This window comes from Electrona antarctica (assembly GCF_951216825.1).
Source record: "Electrona antarctica genome assembly, chromosome: 21".
Classification (NCBI taxonomy): Eukaryota; Metazoa; Chordata; class Actinopteri; order Myctophiformes; family Myctophidae; genus Electrona; species Electrona antarctica.
Genome location: NC_136802.1, coordinates 40,900,208 through 40,915,116, shown reverse-complemented (window position 1 = coordinate 40,915,116; position 14,909 = coordinate 40,900,208). Strand labels below are relative to the sequence as shown.

Below are 14,909 nucleotides of genomic sequence, written 5' to 3'. Positions count from 1 at the left end.
CCAATTTTGACCTGAGATCAGATTCTAAAAAAATGTCTTCTACATCCTGACAGTTTTCTGAAAAGCTATGTTTCTGTGTCAGTGGTTCTTCGATTTTTCAAAAATAGCAGACCTACAAGCTCGTAGCGCGCACTCGGTGGCGCGCTACGAGCTTATAGATCTGCTATTTTTCAATAGCTAAAGCGTAACATGATGCTAACACCAAAAGGGGTTCCCGCCCAAAATCGTTAACGCCCTAATTGATCACACTACAGTGTCACAGAAAAGCATCACAAACAGCAGATCTACAAGCTCGAAACCCATCGTGAAAGAGACGCGTTTTGAGCTTGTTTGTAGATCTGCTACTTTTGGTGCTTTTCGATTGGAACTTTGAGGTTTCCAGACGAAATGTAACATACCAAGCCAAAGTAGGAAAGGAATCTGACTGTGTGTGTGTGTGTGTGTGTGTGTGTGTGTGTGTGTGTGTGTGTGTGTGTGTGTGTGTGTGTGTGTGTGTGTGTGTGTGTGTGTGTGTGTGTGTGTGTGTGTGTGTGTGTGTGTGTGTGTGTGTGTGTGGAGCGACTAAGTTTGAGCGAGCAAGTGCAAAAATGTGTATTCTCAGGCTGGCAGTGCCCTGGAGGCACGCATGACGTGGGCGTGTGTGGTGTGTGTGTGTGTGCGCCCATGTGCATGTGAGCCCATACACACTCGCATTAGATCATACTTTTTTTTCTCCAGGTCATCTGGAGGACACGGTCTAAGCATCGTGTGTGTGTGTGTGTGTGAGTCACGATGACATCATACTTGAATCATTGTCTAATACTGGTTCTTCAGGGTTTTGCTAGTTATGCTGAGTTTCAGTGAAATGTTTTACCTAAGTATCAAGTATCAATACTGCAACATAGGACTAGAAATACTCAAGTACAAGTTACAAGTAAAAGTCCGGAATTCAAAATGCACTCTATTAAAAGTACAAAAGTATTGCATAAAAATGTACTTAAAGGAGCATTCAGTGATGTGGGTGATTTGGAACCCCCCCCGGACCACCCCGGTAACAAGATGTGCACATGCACACACTACAGTGGGGGGGACACGCGACAGGCCAACAGCACGCACACCAAGACCCCCGCTCGATCATGATTGGCGGAAGGCCCCTCTCTATCCTGATTGATTGAAGATTGGGCCACCTATCCAAAAACGAAACCTAAGGTTTTTTGACCCCCAGGGGTTAACTGGGGACAGGGAGGAACTCCTTATATGGTCAGCACACTCTATAGTAGGGAGGATTATCACAACAAAACAGAAAAAATAAGTGATATTTGAATTTAGTGAAATCACTCAATATACCTTTTAAAGTACCTAAAGCAGAATGTCCCATTTCACAAATTCAGACTGTATGAAATCATTTGAAAAGAGCAGATCTACAAGCTCACAATGCGTCGCATGACTCATAACAATGCATTGTCCCACTTATCACACAGCTACTTACATGAATAAATAGACGGTTGACACAAAAGGCGTATAAGTAACATGGATTTTATTTAGACTATTTAGCATACAAAATATGTCCGCTGTAGGTTATTCCGCTCAAGAAAGTAGTTCCTTTTAAAAAGTTGCACCGGGACGGCACCTCTTTTACGGCGCTGATGCGGTGGTGCGGATTGATATGAGCCGAGTGCTCTGAGGCAGGCTTTGATCCAAGCTGGCGCTGATTAGCCATCGGGCCTGTTATAGAGCGGGAGCGGTCATTATCAAGAAATAACACCCCCGCTGAATTCAGCGATTGACCAATCCGAATCAAGCATTCAATGAAGCCGTGTAATACTGCTGGTTAACCCATTTTTAGCGGGAACCCCTTTTGGTGTTACCATTATGTTATGCTTTAGCTATTGAAAAATAGCAGATCTACAAGCTCATAGCGCGCCACCGAGTGGCGCGCTATGAGCTTGTAGGTCTGCTATTTTTGAAAAATCGAAGAACGACTGACACAGAAACATAGCTTTTTCAGAAAACTGTCAGGATGTAGAAGACATTTTTTAGAATCTGATCTCAGGTCAAAATGGTTTAATATTTGGGTTCCGCTGGTTTCTAGAATCCGTCTTTATAGTTTGGTCTGTCTGTCCCTCGCGGCGATGCTATTTCTCACCGTGGTGGGTGTTCTGTTCTGACTGCTGTGAAGACACAGTCCAGCATGGAGTCTGAACAGTCAGCGGAACTGAAAGTAAGTGTGTGTGTGTGTGTGTGTGTGTGTGTGTGTGTGTGTGTGTGTGTGTGTGTGTGTGTGTGTGTGTGTGTGTGTGTGTGTGTGTGTGTGTGTGTGTGTGTGTGTGTGTGTGTGTGTGTGTGTGTGTGTGTGTGTGTGTGTGTGTGTGTGTGTGTGTGTGTGTGTGTGTGTGTGTGTGTGTGTGTGTGTGTGTGTGTGTGTGTGTGTACGTGCGTGCGCGCGCAGGCCAAATGTCTCCAAGTATGGTAGAATTGGACAAGTTGGTGTTGGCTTCTTCTTCTTCATCAGATCTACAAGCTCACATAGCTCTGTGAGCTTGTAGATCTGCATTTGTTTTTAACCCATTTAGGCCTGACATCGAAAAAAAAAAAAAAACGTTCGCTCTGAAAGAAAATATATTCAAAGATTTGTGCCGCGTTTTTACGATTTTTCAAAAATAGCAGACCTACAAGCTCGTAGCGCGCCACTCGGTGGCGCGCTGCGAGCTTGTAGATCTGCTATTTTTCAATAGCTAAAGCATAACATAATGCTAACACCAAAAGGGGTTCCCGCCCAAAATGGGTTTTAAACAACCACATTTTCCCCAAGGACCCCCAGGCCGTTCTCCGTCCAGTCCTCCTCAACAGAATAATAATAACACATTGTGTGTGTGTCTGTGTGTTTTCTTTCAGACCTGTCCAAGAACCGCCTGTGCGAGCTTCCAGAGGAGCTGTGTCAGTTCATCAGTCTGGAGACCGTCATCCTGTACCACAACGGAATGAGATCCCTGTCCCCAAACCTGTGCCACCTGCAGGCCCTCACCTACCTCAACCTCAGGTACCCTACCCCTATATCTCTAACCCTGTCCCTGTCCCTGTCCCCAAACCTGAGCCTTACCCCTACCCCTGTCCCCCGGCAGATTATTTTAAAAGATGTTTAGATTTTCACTAACATGAGAACGATGGTGTCCATTATCGGCATTGCAACTTTTGGATTTCCCATCGATGATGTCACTGGTGGATGGGTTTCTGTGAGACACAGATGGAGTAGATTTTTGTTTTGCTTTTTTCAATCATGAACATTAGTGAGGACCAATTATATGAAGGTAGGTTGAAAAGTGGTGAAGTGGTCCTTTAATGCCAGTAAAACTATGCCTTAAGGGCCTTGCAAACAGTGGAGCGATAAAACGCGCCTATTGTTCATTTTCGATGAGACCTGCGTTTTTGCTCGGAGAAGTCGCGGTGCGACAACGCAAGCGTATTTACGTGAGCACGGCCCCGTGAATTTGTTTGCGCGCGTGCTCGTTTTGTGCACACGCTCGCGACTCACCAGACCTGGATTCGGATTTTTCTACGCTTGCGTTGTCGCGCCCCTCTTGAGCAGACCTGTCGTTGATCCAGGCAACAACGTGTGCGTTCCTCGCTCTCCATTTGCAAGGCCCTTAACCCAATCAGGCCTGACGTCGAAATTTAAAAAAAAAACTTTTCTAAATCATGACAATTTTCGGAAAGATTTGAGGCACATTTTAACGATTTTTCAAAAATAGCAGACCTACAAGTTCATAGCGCGCCACTCGGTGGCGTGCTATGAGCTTGTAGATCTGCTATTTTTCAATAGCTAAATTATAACAATGTTTAAAACACCAAAAGGGGTTCCCGCCCCAAAATGGGTTAATGGTTAATGTGGTTAAACGCTAACGTGACATGGATGCGTTCCAGGTCTCAATGGATTAACACTAAACTTATTTCTAACCTTACTCTCAGTAAATCAAATACAAGACGCGCCCCCACCGAGCGGTCGGCGTGAGGTTGGCGGGAATACAAAATGAGGGCGAGCGTCACTAGCTAGCAGCTCCTGGTTCAAAAGAACAGGACAGGACTATGTACTCTAATGCCTTGAAGTGTGCTTACACTCATCGTTTTAGAACGGGTCCCTAGGTGATAATGTGTGGAGGAGGTGCTATTCTTACAAATAAAACTAGTTGGTGTAGTAAGTTAATTTAGTCTACTACTCTACCGACCACTTAGACATTTGTTGTTGCATCCTGCCTGATGAAGGTCTGATTCCAGTCTCTTTTCCGTTACCTGTCAGCCCGAAACAACCTGTGTCTAGGATTCAACCTTTTAATGTTTGTTTCCCTGAGTGAATGCCCCTCTTCTGACATTTGTGTCAACAGTAGTGAATATAGCGAGGCACGGCAGTTTTAATCCCACAGCTGCACATGTCAACAAGGCAATTCAACGTGCTTTACACGGAACATCACGCGAAGGAAACACAATTATTACAATGACATTAGGATGCATGAAACAAAATAAGTACAATAACAATTAGCACTATTTAGTATTCATCACCGGTGTCATTTTTCACTTCACTTTGCAGTTGTTCTGTCCCCTGTACCATGTTGATCTGTTCCTGTATTGTACAGTATTGTATTGTGTTTTTGTATGGACATAGTGTTGGGTGCTGGCACATATGCACACATGGCATCAACGCATGGTGTTGTGTGCTGGCACACTACACTCTGTCTTTCTTTTATCCGTTGTATTGTGTTTTTGTATTGCATTGTATTGTACTGTATGTGTCATTGTATGTTTAGTTTTACTACCTTTTTAAGAGCCTGCTCAGGGACTACAGATGAAAATTAGCTTATGGCTAACTCTGGCACATTTACATGGAAGTGAAAACTGAAATGTTGATTAATGAGCATTGTCCCTGTCAAATAAATAAATAAATAAATAAAAATTATAGTGCAGTAGAGAACTATACAATAAAAACAAAAGTACCTCAGTCCAAGTCAGATTGAACCCATTCTGGGCGGGAACCCCTTGTGGTGTTAGCATTATGTTATACTTTAGCTATTGAAAAATAGCAGACCTACAAGCTCGAGCTTGTGGGTCTGCTATTTTTGAAAAATCGAAGAACGACTGACATTAGAAACATAGCTTTTTCGGAAAACTGTCAGGATGTAGAAGACATTTTTAGAATCTGATCTCAGGTCAAAATGGGTTAAAATAACTTAAGAGGCCTTTGTTCCAGGTAGTATGTGGAGCATAGAAACTGCTGCTTCCACACATTTTGGGTTTTAGGGACATAAAGCAGATCTACAAGCGCTGTGAGCGTGTGGATCTGCCATTTTCATTTCTATTTTTAAATATTGAAAAAATGAAGAGTTCTGGACATACAAGGTTTCCACTCGACATCAACAATATACAAGTCCTGTCAGTGGCGTGCACAGACATTTAGAGGGGCAGGTGCTCAAGTTAAAAAAGGGCACCTTGTGCAGCGCGTGGAACCGGCCGGTTGCCTTAATCCATTTTGGGCGGGAACCCCTTTTGGTGTTAGCATTATGTTATGCTTTAGCTATTGAAAAATAGCAGATCTACAAGCTCATAGCGCGCCACCGAGTGGCGCGCTATGAACTTGTAGGTCTGCTATTTTTGAAAAATCAAAAAAAAAGAAGAAAAAAGTTTTTTTTTTCTTTTTTTTTCAAAAGGGCACATTGCCAAAAGGGCAGGGGGTGCTCTAGCACCCCCTAGTGTCTATCTGTGCACGCCACTGAGTCCTGTGTGCTACCCTTAACATTTACACTGGGCTGGTGAAATAGGATGTATTTTGGAAGGTAGTTGTTATTCTGTGCTACTCTCAACATCCCTGCTGGTGAAATAGGAGGTATTTTGGGAGGTAGTAGTTATTTCGTTAGACAAAGGCCTTTGAACAACACACACATGCCATTTCTGTCTGTCTCTCCCTTAACCACTTTACTAAGACCTATTTTCGCACGCACGCACGCGCGCACGCACACACACACACACACACACACACACACACGAGAAAGAGGCATGACATTCACACCAAATGTAAACCACTAGAGTTACCAAACAGGCTTGTGTCAGAGTGGCCGATGCTTTGAAATCCAATACACCTGTGTGTGTGTATTTAGTAGGTCCAGGTGCATACCTCCGCCATGACGTGTGTGTGTGTGTGTGTGTGTGTGTGTGTGTGTGTGTGTGTGTGTGTGTGTGTGTGTGTGTGTGTGTGTGTGTGTGTGTGTGTGTGTGTGTGTGTGTGTGTGTGTGTGTGTGTGTGTGTGTGTGTGCTAGTACAATGGTTCACAAACGTTTTAGCTCGATATTTTGTGTTTTATTTATGTATAATGTAGGAAAAATAAATTATATATGATTTTATTTGCGACCACAGGTTGCATTTACTATGAAATCGTGCATTTCCCGTCAGTCTGTTGGTTGGTTGACCACCCCTTGTGACATCACGTGACATCATCAGGGGTGGAGATCCCTGATGTCATCAATATTGGCCAGGAACTGACCTCAAACCCTTAGATCTCCATATATGGAGCTGACATGTTATGACATTCCATATGTTGATCCTTCCCCATACATCCTTCCTCTTCGATGTCTCCCTTTCGACTGATACCTGTCCATTCAAACTCTAGACGGGCCCGCCCCAAAGTTATTAGTGCAGCCTGGCAAAAACTGGAGTTCTCAACAGGCCCGTCCCTACCTGGGCCCTCATTAAACCCTGTACACTCAAGACACTGCCCCTGCTGCCACCCTTAGATCTCCATATATGGAGCTGACCTGTTCTGACAACTCTGACAGAGTAATGTCTTGCAGAAAACAGCGAGTTGAGAAAACAGGCTTGAAAGGTTCACTTCTGTGGTCTCTAACATTACACGCGACTGTGGCTCAAGAGGTAGAGCAGGTCGTCCAATGATCCATGGGTCGGCGGTTCGAATCCCGGCTCCTCCTGTCTACATGTCGAAGTGTCCTTGGGCAAGACACTGAACCCCAAATTGCTCCCGATGTGCTGGTTGGTACCTTGCATGGCTTCCGCCGCAATCGGTGTATGAATGTGTGTGTGAATGGGTGAATGTAATGCACAATCTATGTAAAGCGCCTTGGATAAAGGCGCTATATAAATGCACCATTTACCATTTACACCTAGCTATTAAGCATTTATTTCATATTTACACGATTTCAGCTCTGACACTTATTTCAGACTTGCTCTGGTATGTGAAGAGTCTGCCTGTGCTATTAACTCATTTGAAAAACAAAAACAAATGAAAAAATGTTTTCTCCTCTGGTGAAAAGCTGGAATTTGCGCGATGGAAGGCTCTCAGTCAAATCTGGTCACATATGTTGATCTGACCACATCAGCATCAACATATGGATGTTCAAATACATAGAAATAGTCATCAAGGATCATAAGCAAGCTAAGAACCTAACATCTGTAAAATATAGTAGAATAGAGCGTCGCAGTCCCGCCCCCTACCAGGGACCAGGAAATGAATCCCAATGCATTTTTCCCATAGACATTTCAGAAAGTATTTATTTAAAGACGGTTACGCCGCGGACAAAGCCAACTCGAGTCGTGACAACTCATGACAACACAAACAATATTTTGGACCAAACAAATAATTGCAAAGAAGAAAAACAACAAAAAAAGTGTTGTAACCTGCCGTTTTTTTTCTTCTTTCTAATTATTTTTTCGGCCCCAAAAATTGTGTTTGTTGTCATGATTTGTCACGACTCGAGTTGGCTTTGTCCGCGGCGTAAACGTCTTTAAATAAATACTTTCTGAAATGTCTATGAGGAAAATGAACGGAGAATCATTTCCTGGTCCATGGTAGGGGGCAGGACTGCGACGCTCTATATCTGTACAATGAAACTATGAGTACCGGTATACACTATAGAATGTCTACATAAATTACATAGGTTTCGCCTTTGCATACTTAGTTGTGACCTGGGTCCGCAACCACAAAAATGGGACCCGCGTTGACCCAGTGTCTGGCAAAACCCTGTCCTAGTATTTAACAGGTTATAAGTCAATCAATAACAACATGTGTGTGTGTGCGTGCGTGTCTCTCTCTCTCTCTCTCTCTCCAGTCGTAACCTGCTCTCCAGCCTCCCAGCAGCAGTGTGTCAGCTCCCCCTGCTCAGAGTGCTCATCTTCAGCAACAACAAGCTGTCCTCACTGCCCGCCTCCATACACAGCCTCACACACCTCCGACAGCTGGTACCTGACGCACGCACGCACAAACACACGCACACACACGCGCACACACACACACACACACACACACACACACACACACACACACACACACACACACACACACACACACACACACACACACACACCTCGTTCATTCATTCATTCATTCATTCATTCATTCATTCATTCATTCATTCATTCATTCACTGATGTTGTGTGTTGTTCTGTCAGGATGTGAGCTGTAACGAGCTGCAGTGTCTGCCTGCAGAGCTGGGTCAGCTGGAGAGTCTGAGGGACTTGAACTTGCGGAGAAACCAGCTCACCACGCTGCCTGAAGGTACACGCACGCACGTACACAAATACACACGCATGCACGCACACATGCACGTACACAAGCACGCAACACACACACACACACACTCACACGCACTCACGCACGCACGCACACACACACACACACACACACACACACACGATACAACAATACGAGGCTCCTCACTGGCAGGTGAGTCAGTAGGATACAACAATACGTCCTCCTGGTAGGGGCTAAAAGCAAAGTATATATAATATAAAAAGATAACTAGTCTAGAAGACAAAGGACTATAATAATGTCCAAGCGTTCTCCATGCATGAGTCTTTAGTAGTATTAGACCCTCCAGGTTTTTATGCGAAAGGTTTCAATTTCAAAATATGCGGACAGTTGTGAAATATGAATGCAGGGTTTTATGTGATTGAGTAGGTTGAGGCAGATGCTTTAAAACAACAACATGTAACTCTTGAGAGCGTATGCAATGAAACCAAATGGACCCCGGGGTTTCATTTTACGCTCTCAGATCTATAAGGGTACATTTGGTTACACCAACTCTCCGTCATTTAGCTGGGGATCACCTGGGAACCTGCAGCGACGGCTCCAGAAAATTGTGACTGGGGGGGGGCGGCTATTTAGAGGGGGGGCTAATGAATCTTGGTTTACATAGAAGTCAGTCAATTGGGCTTTTTTTTAAGGGGGGGGGGGCTTAGGGGGGGGGGCTAAGCCTCCACCAGAGGGGGCTAAAGTCCCCCCTTGCCGCCCCTGGAGCCGTCCCTGCCTGGAACCCCCTTAACCCATTTTGACCTGAGATCAGATTCTAAAAAAACGTCTTCTACATCCTGACAGTTTTCTGAAAAAGCTATGTTTCTATGTCAGTGGTTCTTCGAGCTTGTAGATCTGCTATTTTTCAATAGCTAAAGCATAACATAATGCTAAACACCAAAAGGGGTTCCCGCCCCCAAAATGGGTTAAAGGTGGTTCCCGTGACCACCGGTTGGACAACCAACTGGTCTGCAGCATCCCCCAGCTGTAGCAGATGAACACTTTAGATGCTGATTAGCATCGTATCATTAGTGAGCCTCATCAACTATTCATCATGTGACGCACCGGCAGCATATCAGTCGACTTACCGTAAGTCCAATTTCCTCAACCACTTAAGCCTTCTTCTATGGACATCACTTCATTGACCGGAGTACCCCAGGGGACTATACTATGGACCCCTCCCTTTCCCCAGATTTGTATGCTCACAACCATAGATATTATAAGAAATAGATGCCTCATTTGCCGCTGCAGTTCATTGGAGCGACGTGTATCCCAATGAAGGCGGAAGTGCAGTGCTGAAGGCTTTTTTTTTTTTTTTTTTAACAAATCTTTATAACAGTCATGACAATATACATTACAATACAAAACAAGACAAACAAACAAACACAAACAACAAAGTTATTAACAATACAACATCAGAGCCAGGGGGGATTAGATTACTAACAGAAAACATTAAAGAGTGAACACAAAGCAACAGTTCTCCGCAGCTTTCTTATTTAGAAGTGCTGAAGGCATTTGCTGAAGGCGACTGCGTCGCTGCCCAAGTGACGTCACTCCTGTGACTCCTCCATGTCTCTCGCTGTCACTCAAGTGACTACTGGCCAATCACAGCGCGTCTTTTCCAGGACTTATGTTACGCACGCGGAAGCTTGTCATCCGCTTTGCTTCCGCTAATGCTTTGCAAGGAATGTCGGGAAAATTGTGCCTTCAATGGTGACACGCGCCTCAGAGCCGGAAAGGGCGTCTACGTATATATGTCTATGCTCACAACAACGCAACACATTGTGAGCGTGCAGAAAGGATATCTTTCGTTCAAATTGCTCACCTATACTTTCATGGTCCCAGAACAGGGATCCACACCCCGCCCCTATCCCCTTAAAGGAGAATTCCATGCTAGAAGGCTTTCTTACCTTTCTTTGTCATTGTTGTTGTACGTCCCCACCAAAGAGGTTGTTTTGTGCAAAAACTCCTTATTGGCTATTTCCCCTACCATAAGCCCTCAATGAATTGAATGGGAATTGAATGGGGCTATGGGGTGTTGGGCTAATTCGCTTATTTCCATTGAAATAAGTAGTAAAGTGTGCCGCTTGGGATATTATTTACATTATGAAGAGAGGATATATACAAAAGAATAATAATTTTGAGCGAAGGAAATAAGCGAATTAGCACAACACCCCATAGCCCCATTCAATTCCCATTCAATGCAATTCATTGAGGGCTTATGGTAGGGGAAATAGCCAATAAGAAGCTTTTGCACAAAATAACACCTGGACCTCTTTGGTGGGGACGTAACAACTACAAAGAAAGGTAAGAAAGCCTTTTAGTATGGAATTCTCCTTTAACCCATTTTGGGGCAGGAACCCCTTTTGGTGTTTATAGCAATATGTTATACTATAGCTATTGATATTGATATTTGCTATTTCAAGTTATGAAACTCACAAAACTACATTTCCATGTCAGGGCTGGCGACTATGATGTCCCGTCATCCGGGGGACAATAATAAAATATGTATTTGGGACAAACATTAATCTCAAGTGGGACGCGCGGTATGGTACGGAGCTGTCACTGTGCAAACTGCATATCTGACTGAATTATGATGTTTGTCATCTCGTGTACAACTTCACCACACGCCGTGGGCTTGTAGATCGGCTGTTTTCGTATGCATTAACCCATTTCTTTGGCGGGAACCCCTTTTGGTGTTTTAAACATTATGTTATAATTTAGCTATTGAAAAATAGCAGATCTACAAGCTCGTAGCGCGCCACCGAGTGGCGCGCTACGAGCTTGTAGGTCTGCTATTTTTGAAAAATCGTGAAAATATTTATTTCAGAAAACTGGAGGATTAAGAAGAATGTTGAGGCCTGAGACCAGACAGAATGTCTCCTAAATCACGACTGTTCTCTGAAAAACCTGTTTCTATATCGGTGGTTCTCAAAAAGTTTTTTTAACTCTTATATTTGCTTCTGGGGTCTCTCTCTAAAAAACGTTTGCTGTGAAAGCAAAGAATATAAAATTAAAAGATTGGCACACGTTTTCACGATGTTTCTAAAAATACAAGATCTACAAGCTTGTACCCAGCAAGTACTCACACCCAGAAAATAATGAGTCGTCCATTGGGCACACACACGAAAATAATCCCCCACATCCACTCCCTCCTGTGCGAAGCTGCAAGTTTCTTTCGTGGGATATAAAGAAAAAAAAAGTGTGACATAACGAAACCGAACGGTGCGATTTAACAGCGGGCGACAGACGGACACATTTTCCGGAAGTGCATTATTTGTCTTTGGCAGTGGCGTGCACAGACATTTAGAGGGGCAGGTGCTCAAGTTAAAAAAGGGCACCTTGTGCAGCGCGTGGAACCGGCCGGTTGCCTTAATCTATTTTGGGCGGGAACCCCTTTTGGTGTTAGCATTATGTTATGCTTTAGCTATTGAAAAATAGCAGATCTACAAGCTCATAGCGCGCCACCGAGTGGCGCGCTATGAACTTGTAGGTCTGCTATTTTTGAAAAATCTTTTTTTTTTCTTTTTTTCAAAAGGGCACATTGCCAAAAGGGCAGGGGGTGCTCTAGCACCCCCTAGTGTCTATCTGTGCACGCCACTGGTCTTTGGAACCCGGCGACTACTGGCGTTAGCAGGTGAACAGGCGATAGGTGGAGGAACGTCGCCTGAAAAGATACAAATAATTCATCTTTTCGGGCGACATCGTCTGGTGATAGCAGCCGATTAGGTCAATTCAGGATCGCTCGCCATTGTTCTCCCGCTCTTAAAACGCACTGTAACGCCACCGGATCTCCCTTCTCAGAGATCGCCGACCTGCCGCTGGTGCGCCTGGACGTGTCGTGCAACCGCATCTCCCACGTCCCCGTGTGCTACCGGCGTCTGCGGAGCCTGCAGAGCATGTCCCTGGACAACAACCCCCTGCTGCTGCCCCCCGCGCACATCTGCTCCAAGGGACAGTACCACGTCTTCAAGTACCTCCACCTGGAGGCCCACAGGAGGAGACAGGAGGAGATGGAGACCCACCTGAGACCCACCGCCTTCAACAGCTGGTGAGAGTTGTTTAATTAACCCATTTTGGGGGCGGGAACCCCTTTTGGTGTTGGCATTATGTCATGCTTTAGCTATTGAAAAATAGCAGATCTACAAGCTCATAGCTCATAGTTGACTCGGTCTTGACTCTTGTCTCAGACCAAATGAAGGGACTCGGGACTCCTCCCCCACCGAGGTCCACTCGAGTCACGAGTCACTACAATGCAATGAAATAAATGTATTATATCCATATTGCGAGGAGCCCATTCACATTAACCCATTTTGGGCGGGAAACCCTTTTGGCGTTAGCATTATGTTATGCTTTAGCTATTGAAAAATAGCAGATCTACAAGCTCATAGATCTGTGCCACGAGTGGCGCGCTACGAGCTTGTAGGTCTGCTATTTTTGAAAAATCGAAGACCGGCTGACATAGAATCTGATCTCAGGTGAAAATGGGTTAAGACCTAATTTACTTTCATTTAATTGACTTAGGTGGAGGCCTCGTATAAGCCCCGTGGGCTTCTTGCCTCCACCTGGCACTTTCCCTTTTTATATTTTCGTACAGTTGGAGGCCATCGATATTGTCCTTTTCTTTTTGCTGAGGTTTGCGTGATCTGTGCAAAAGGACAGTTAACCCATTTTGGGCGGGAACCCCTTTTGGTGTTTTAAACATTATGTTATAATTTAGCTATTGAAAAATAGCAGATCTACAAGCTCATAGCGCGCCACCGAGTGGCGCGCTACGAGCTTGTAGGTCTGCTATTTTTGAAAAATCGTGAAAATATTTATTTCAGAAAACTGGAGGATTTAGAAGGATTTCTTAAAATGTTGAGGTCAGGCCTAAATGGATCAAATGATGAGGGACAATATCGGTGGCACCCAACTGTATGGTATTGTTTTTATACTGTGCTAAATCAAATCAAATCAAAGGCCTATTCATACTCCAGTTTTCCTTGACTCGAGGCTGGTCTCGAGTCCACATTCATACTCTTAACATTTCTCAGGTTCTCGTGTTTGGCACAGCAGGGTTTAAGCTCTATACATACACAAGATTTCCCGAGTTTGACAAAGCACCGGTCTTTGGTACTGGAGAACCCTGCCCTACATTCAAGCCGTACAATACAACAAAAGCTGCTTTTGCTGCAGAATCACTTCCTACACACGTTGCACGAGAGAGAGAGAGAGAGATCTCTTGGAGCGGTGAGCCGCAGCCGTGCCACACTCGGAGAATCATTTGATTAGTTGATTTGACCCCCCCGATCCAACCCGTTGAGGCTGAGTGCCAAGCAGGGAGGCATTATGTCCCATTTTTACAGTATTTGGTATGACCCCGGCCGTGGATGGAACCCCTGACCTCCCCAGTTTCAGGGCGGACACTCTAACCACACAAGGCCACTGAACTGACAGCAGACATCAGATTAGTGACGGAAGGGAAGGAATGGCTTTCATGAAACATTGATGAGGCGTAACGGATCACCTCCCAGACTAGGGAGACAGAGAGAGAGAGAGAGAGAGAGAGACGGAGGGAGCGAGAGACGGAGAGAGGGAGATTGAGTGTGTGTGACGGACAGGATAGGTGCCGGGGAGGGGAGAGAGAGAGGTAATGGATTAGGAAACCATATGTTTCCTCTCTGAAACCCCGCGCTGTGACGTGTGTGTGTGTGTGTGCCTGCGTGTGTTACTAATAGTTGTCTCCGCAAGTATATGAGAAATAGACGTTTTGATGAACCATTTTACTGGTCCTCACAAGAAAAATGGTTGTTGTTTTTTGGTTGGGGGGAAAAAGAGATATTTACAATCAGGAAAAGATTCATGTTGAGGTTAGGATCAGGATTAGACATTCAGATGTAAGGTTAGGGGTTTTGGTGTTTTAAACATTATGTTATAATTTAGCTATTGAAAAATAGCAGATCTACAAGCTCATAGCGCGCCACTCGGTGGCGCGCTATGAGCTTGTAGATCTGCTATTTTTTTTGAAAAACCCATGTTTCTATGTCAGTGGTTCTCAAACTACTTCATGTCAAGGACCCCCAGAATGATATGTGATTGGCCCCGGGGCCCCAATCTCGGAAGCAAAGATTTGATTTAACAACTGTACCGTGTGGGAGTCCCCGCCCCGGGGTCCCCCCCCCCCCCCCCCCCCGCAACATCCAGACCCCTCAGGAACACGCCCAGGGTTGCGCCCCAATTCCGGCGAGCCGCCCCGCGTCTGAAACCGTTGAAAAATGACAGAGTTACAGTGTGAGGGTCACCCTATTCTGGTAGTGGGATTTATACTTTAGTTGCGTGCCAAGTGTCATTCAACCGGAAAATAGCTGATCTACAAGCTCA

At 44.8% G+C, this 14,909-nt stretch overlaps 1 protein-coding gene across 1 annotated transcript in view; it reads left to right on the top strand.

The window, feature by feature from the left end:
- The window catches only part of lrch4 (leucine-rich repeats and calponin homology (CH) domain containing 4), a gene marked incomplete at its 5' end in the record, with an annotated part of 40,660 nt that overhangs the window by 277 nt on the left and 25,474 nt on the right, over positions 1–14,909 (top strand). Inside the window, 4 exons of the mRNA XM_079491383.1 lie at positions 2,875–3,019; positions 8,086–8,215; positions 8,426–8,531; positions 12,351–12,597. Coding sequence (XP_079347509.1) covers positions 2,875–3,019; positions 8,086–8,215; positions 8,426–8,531; positions 12,351–12,597 — 628 coding nt within the window. The remainder of the gene's footprint in view (positions 1–2,874; positions 3,020–8,085; positions 8,216–8,425; positions 8,532–12,350; positions 12,598–14,909) is intronic.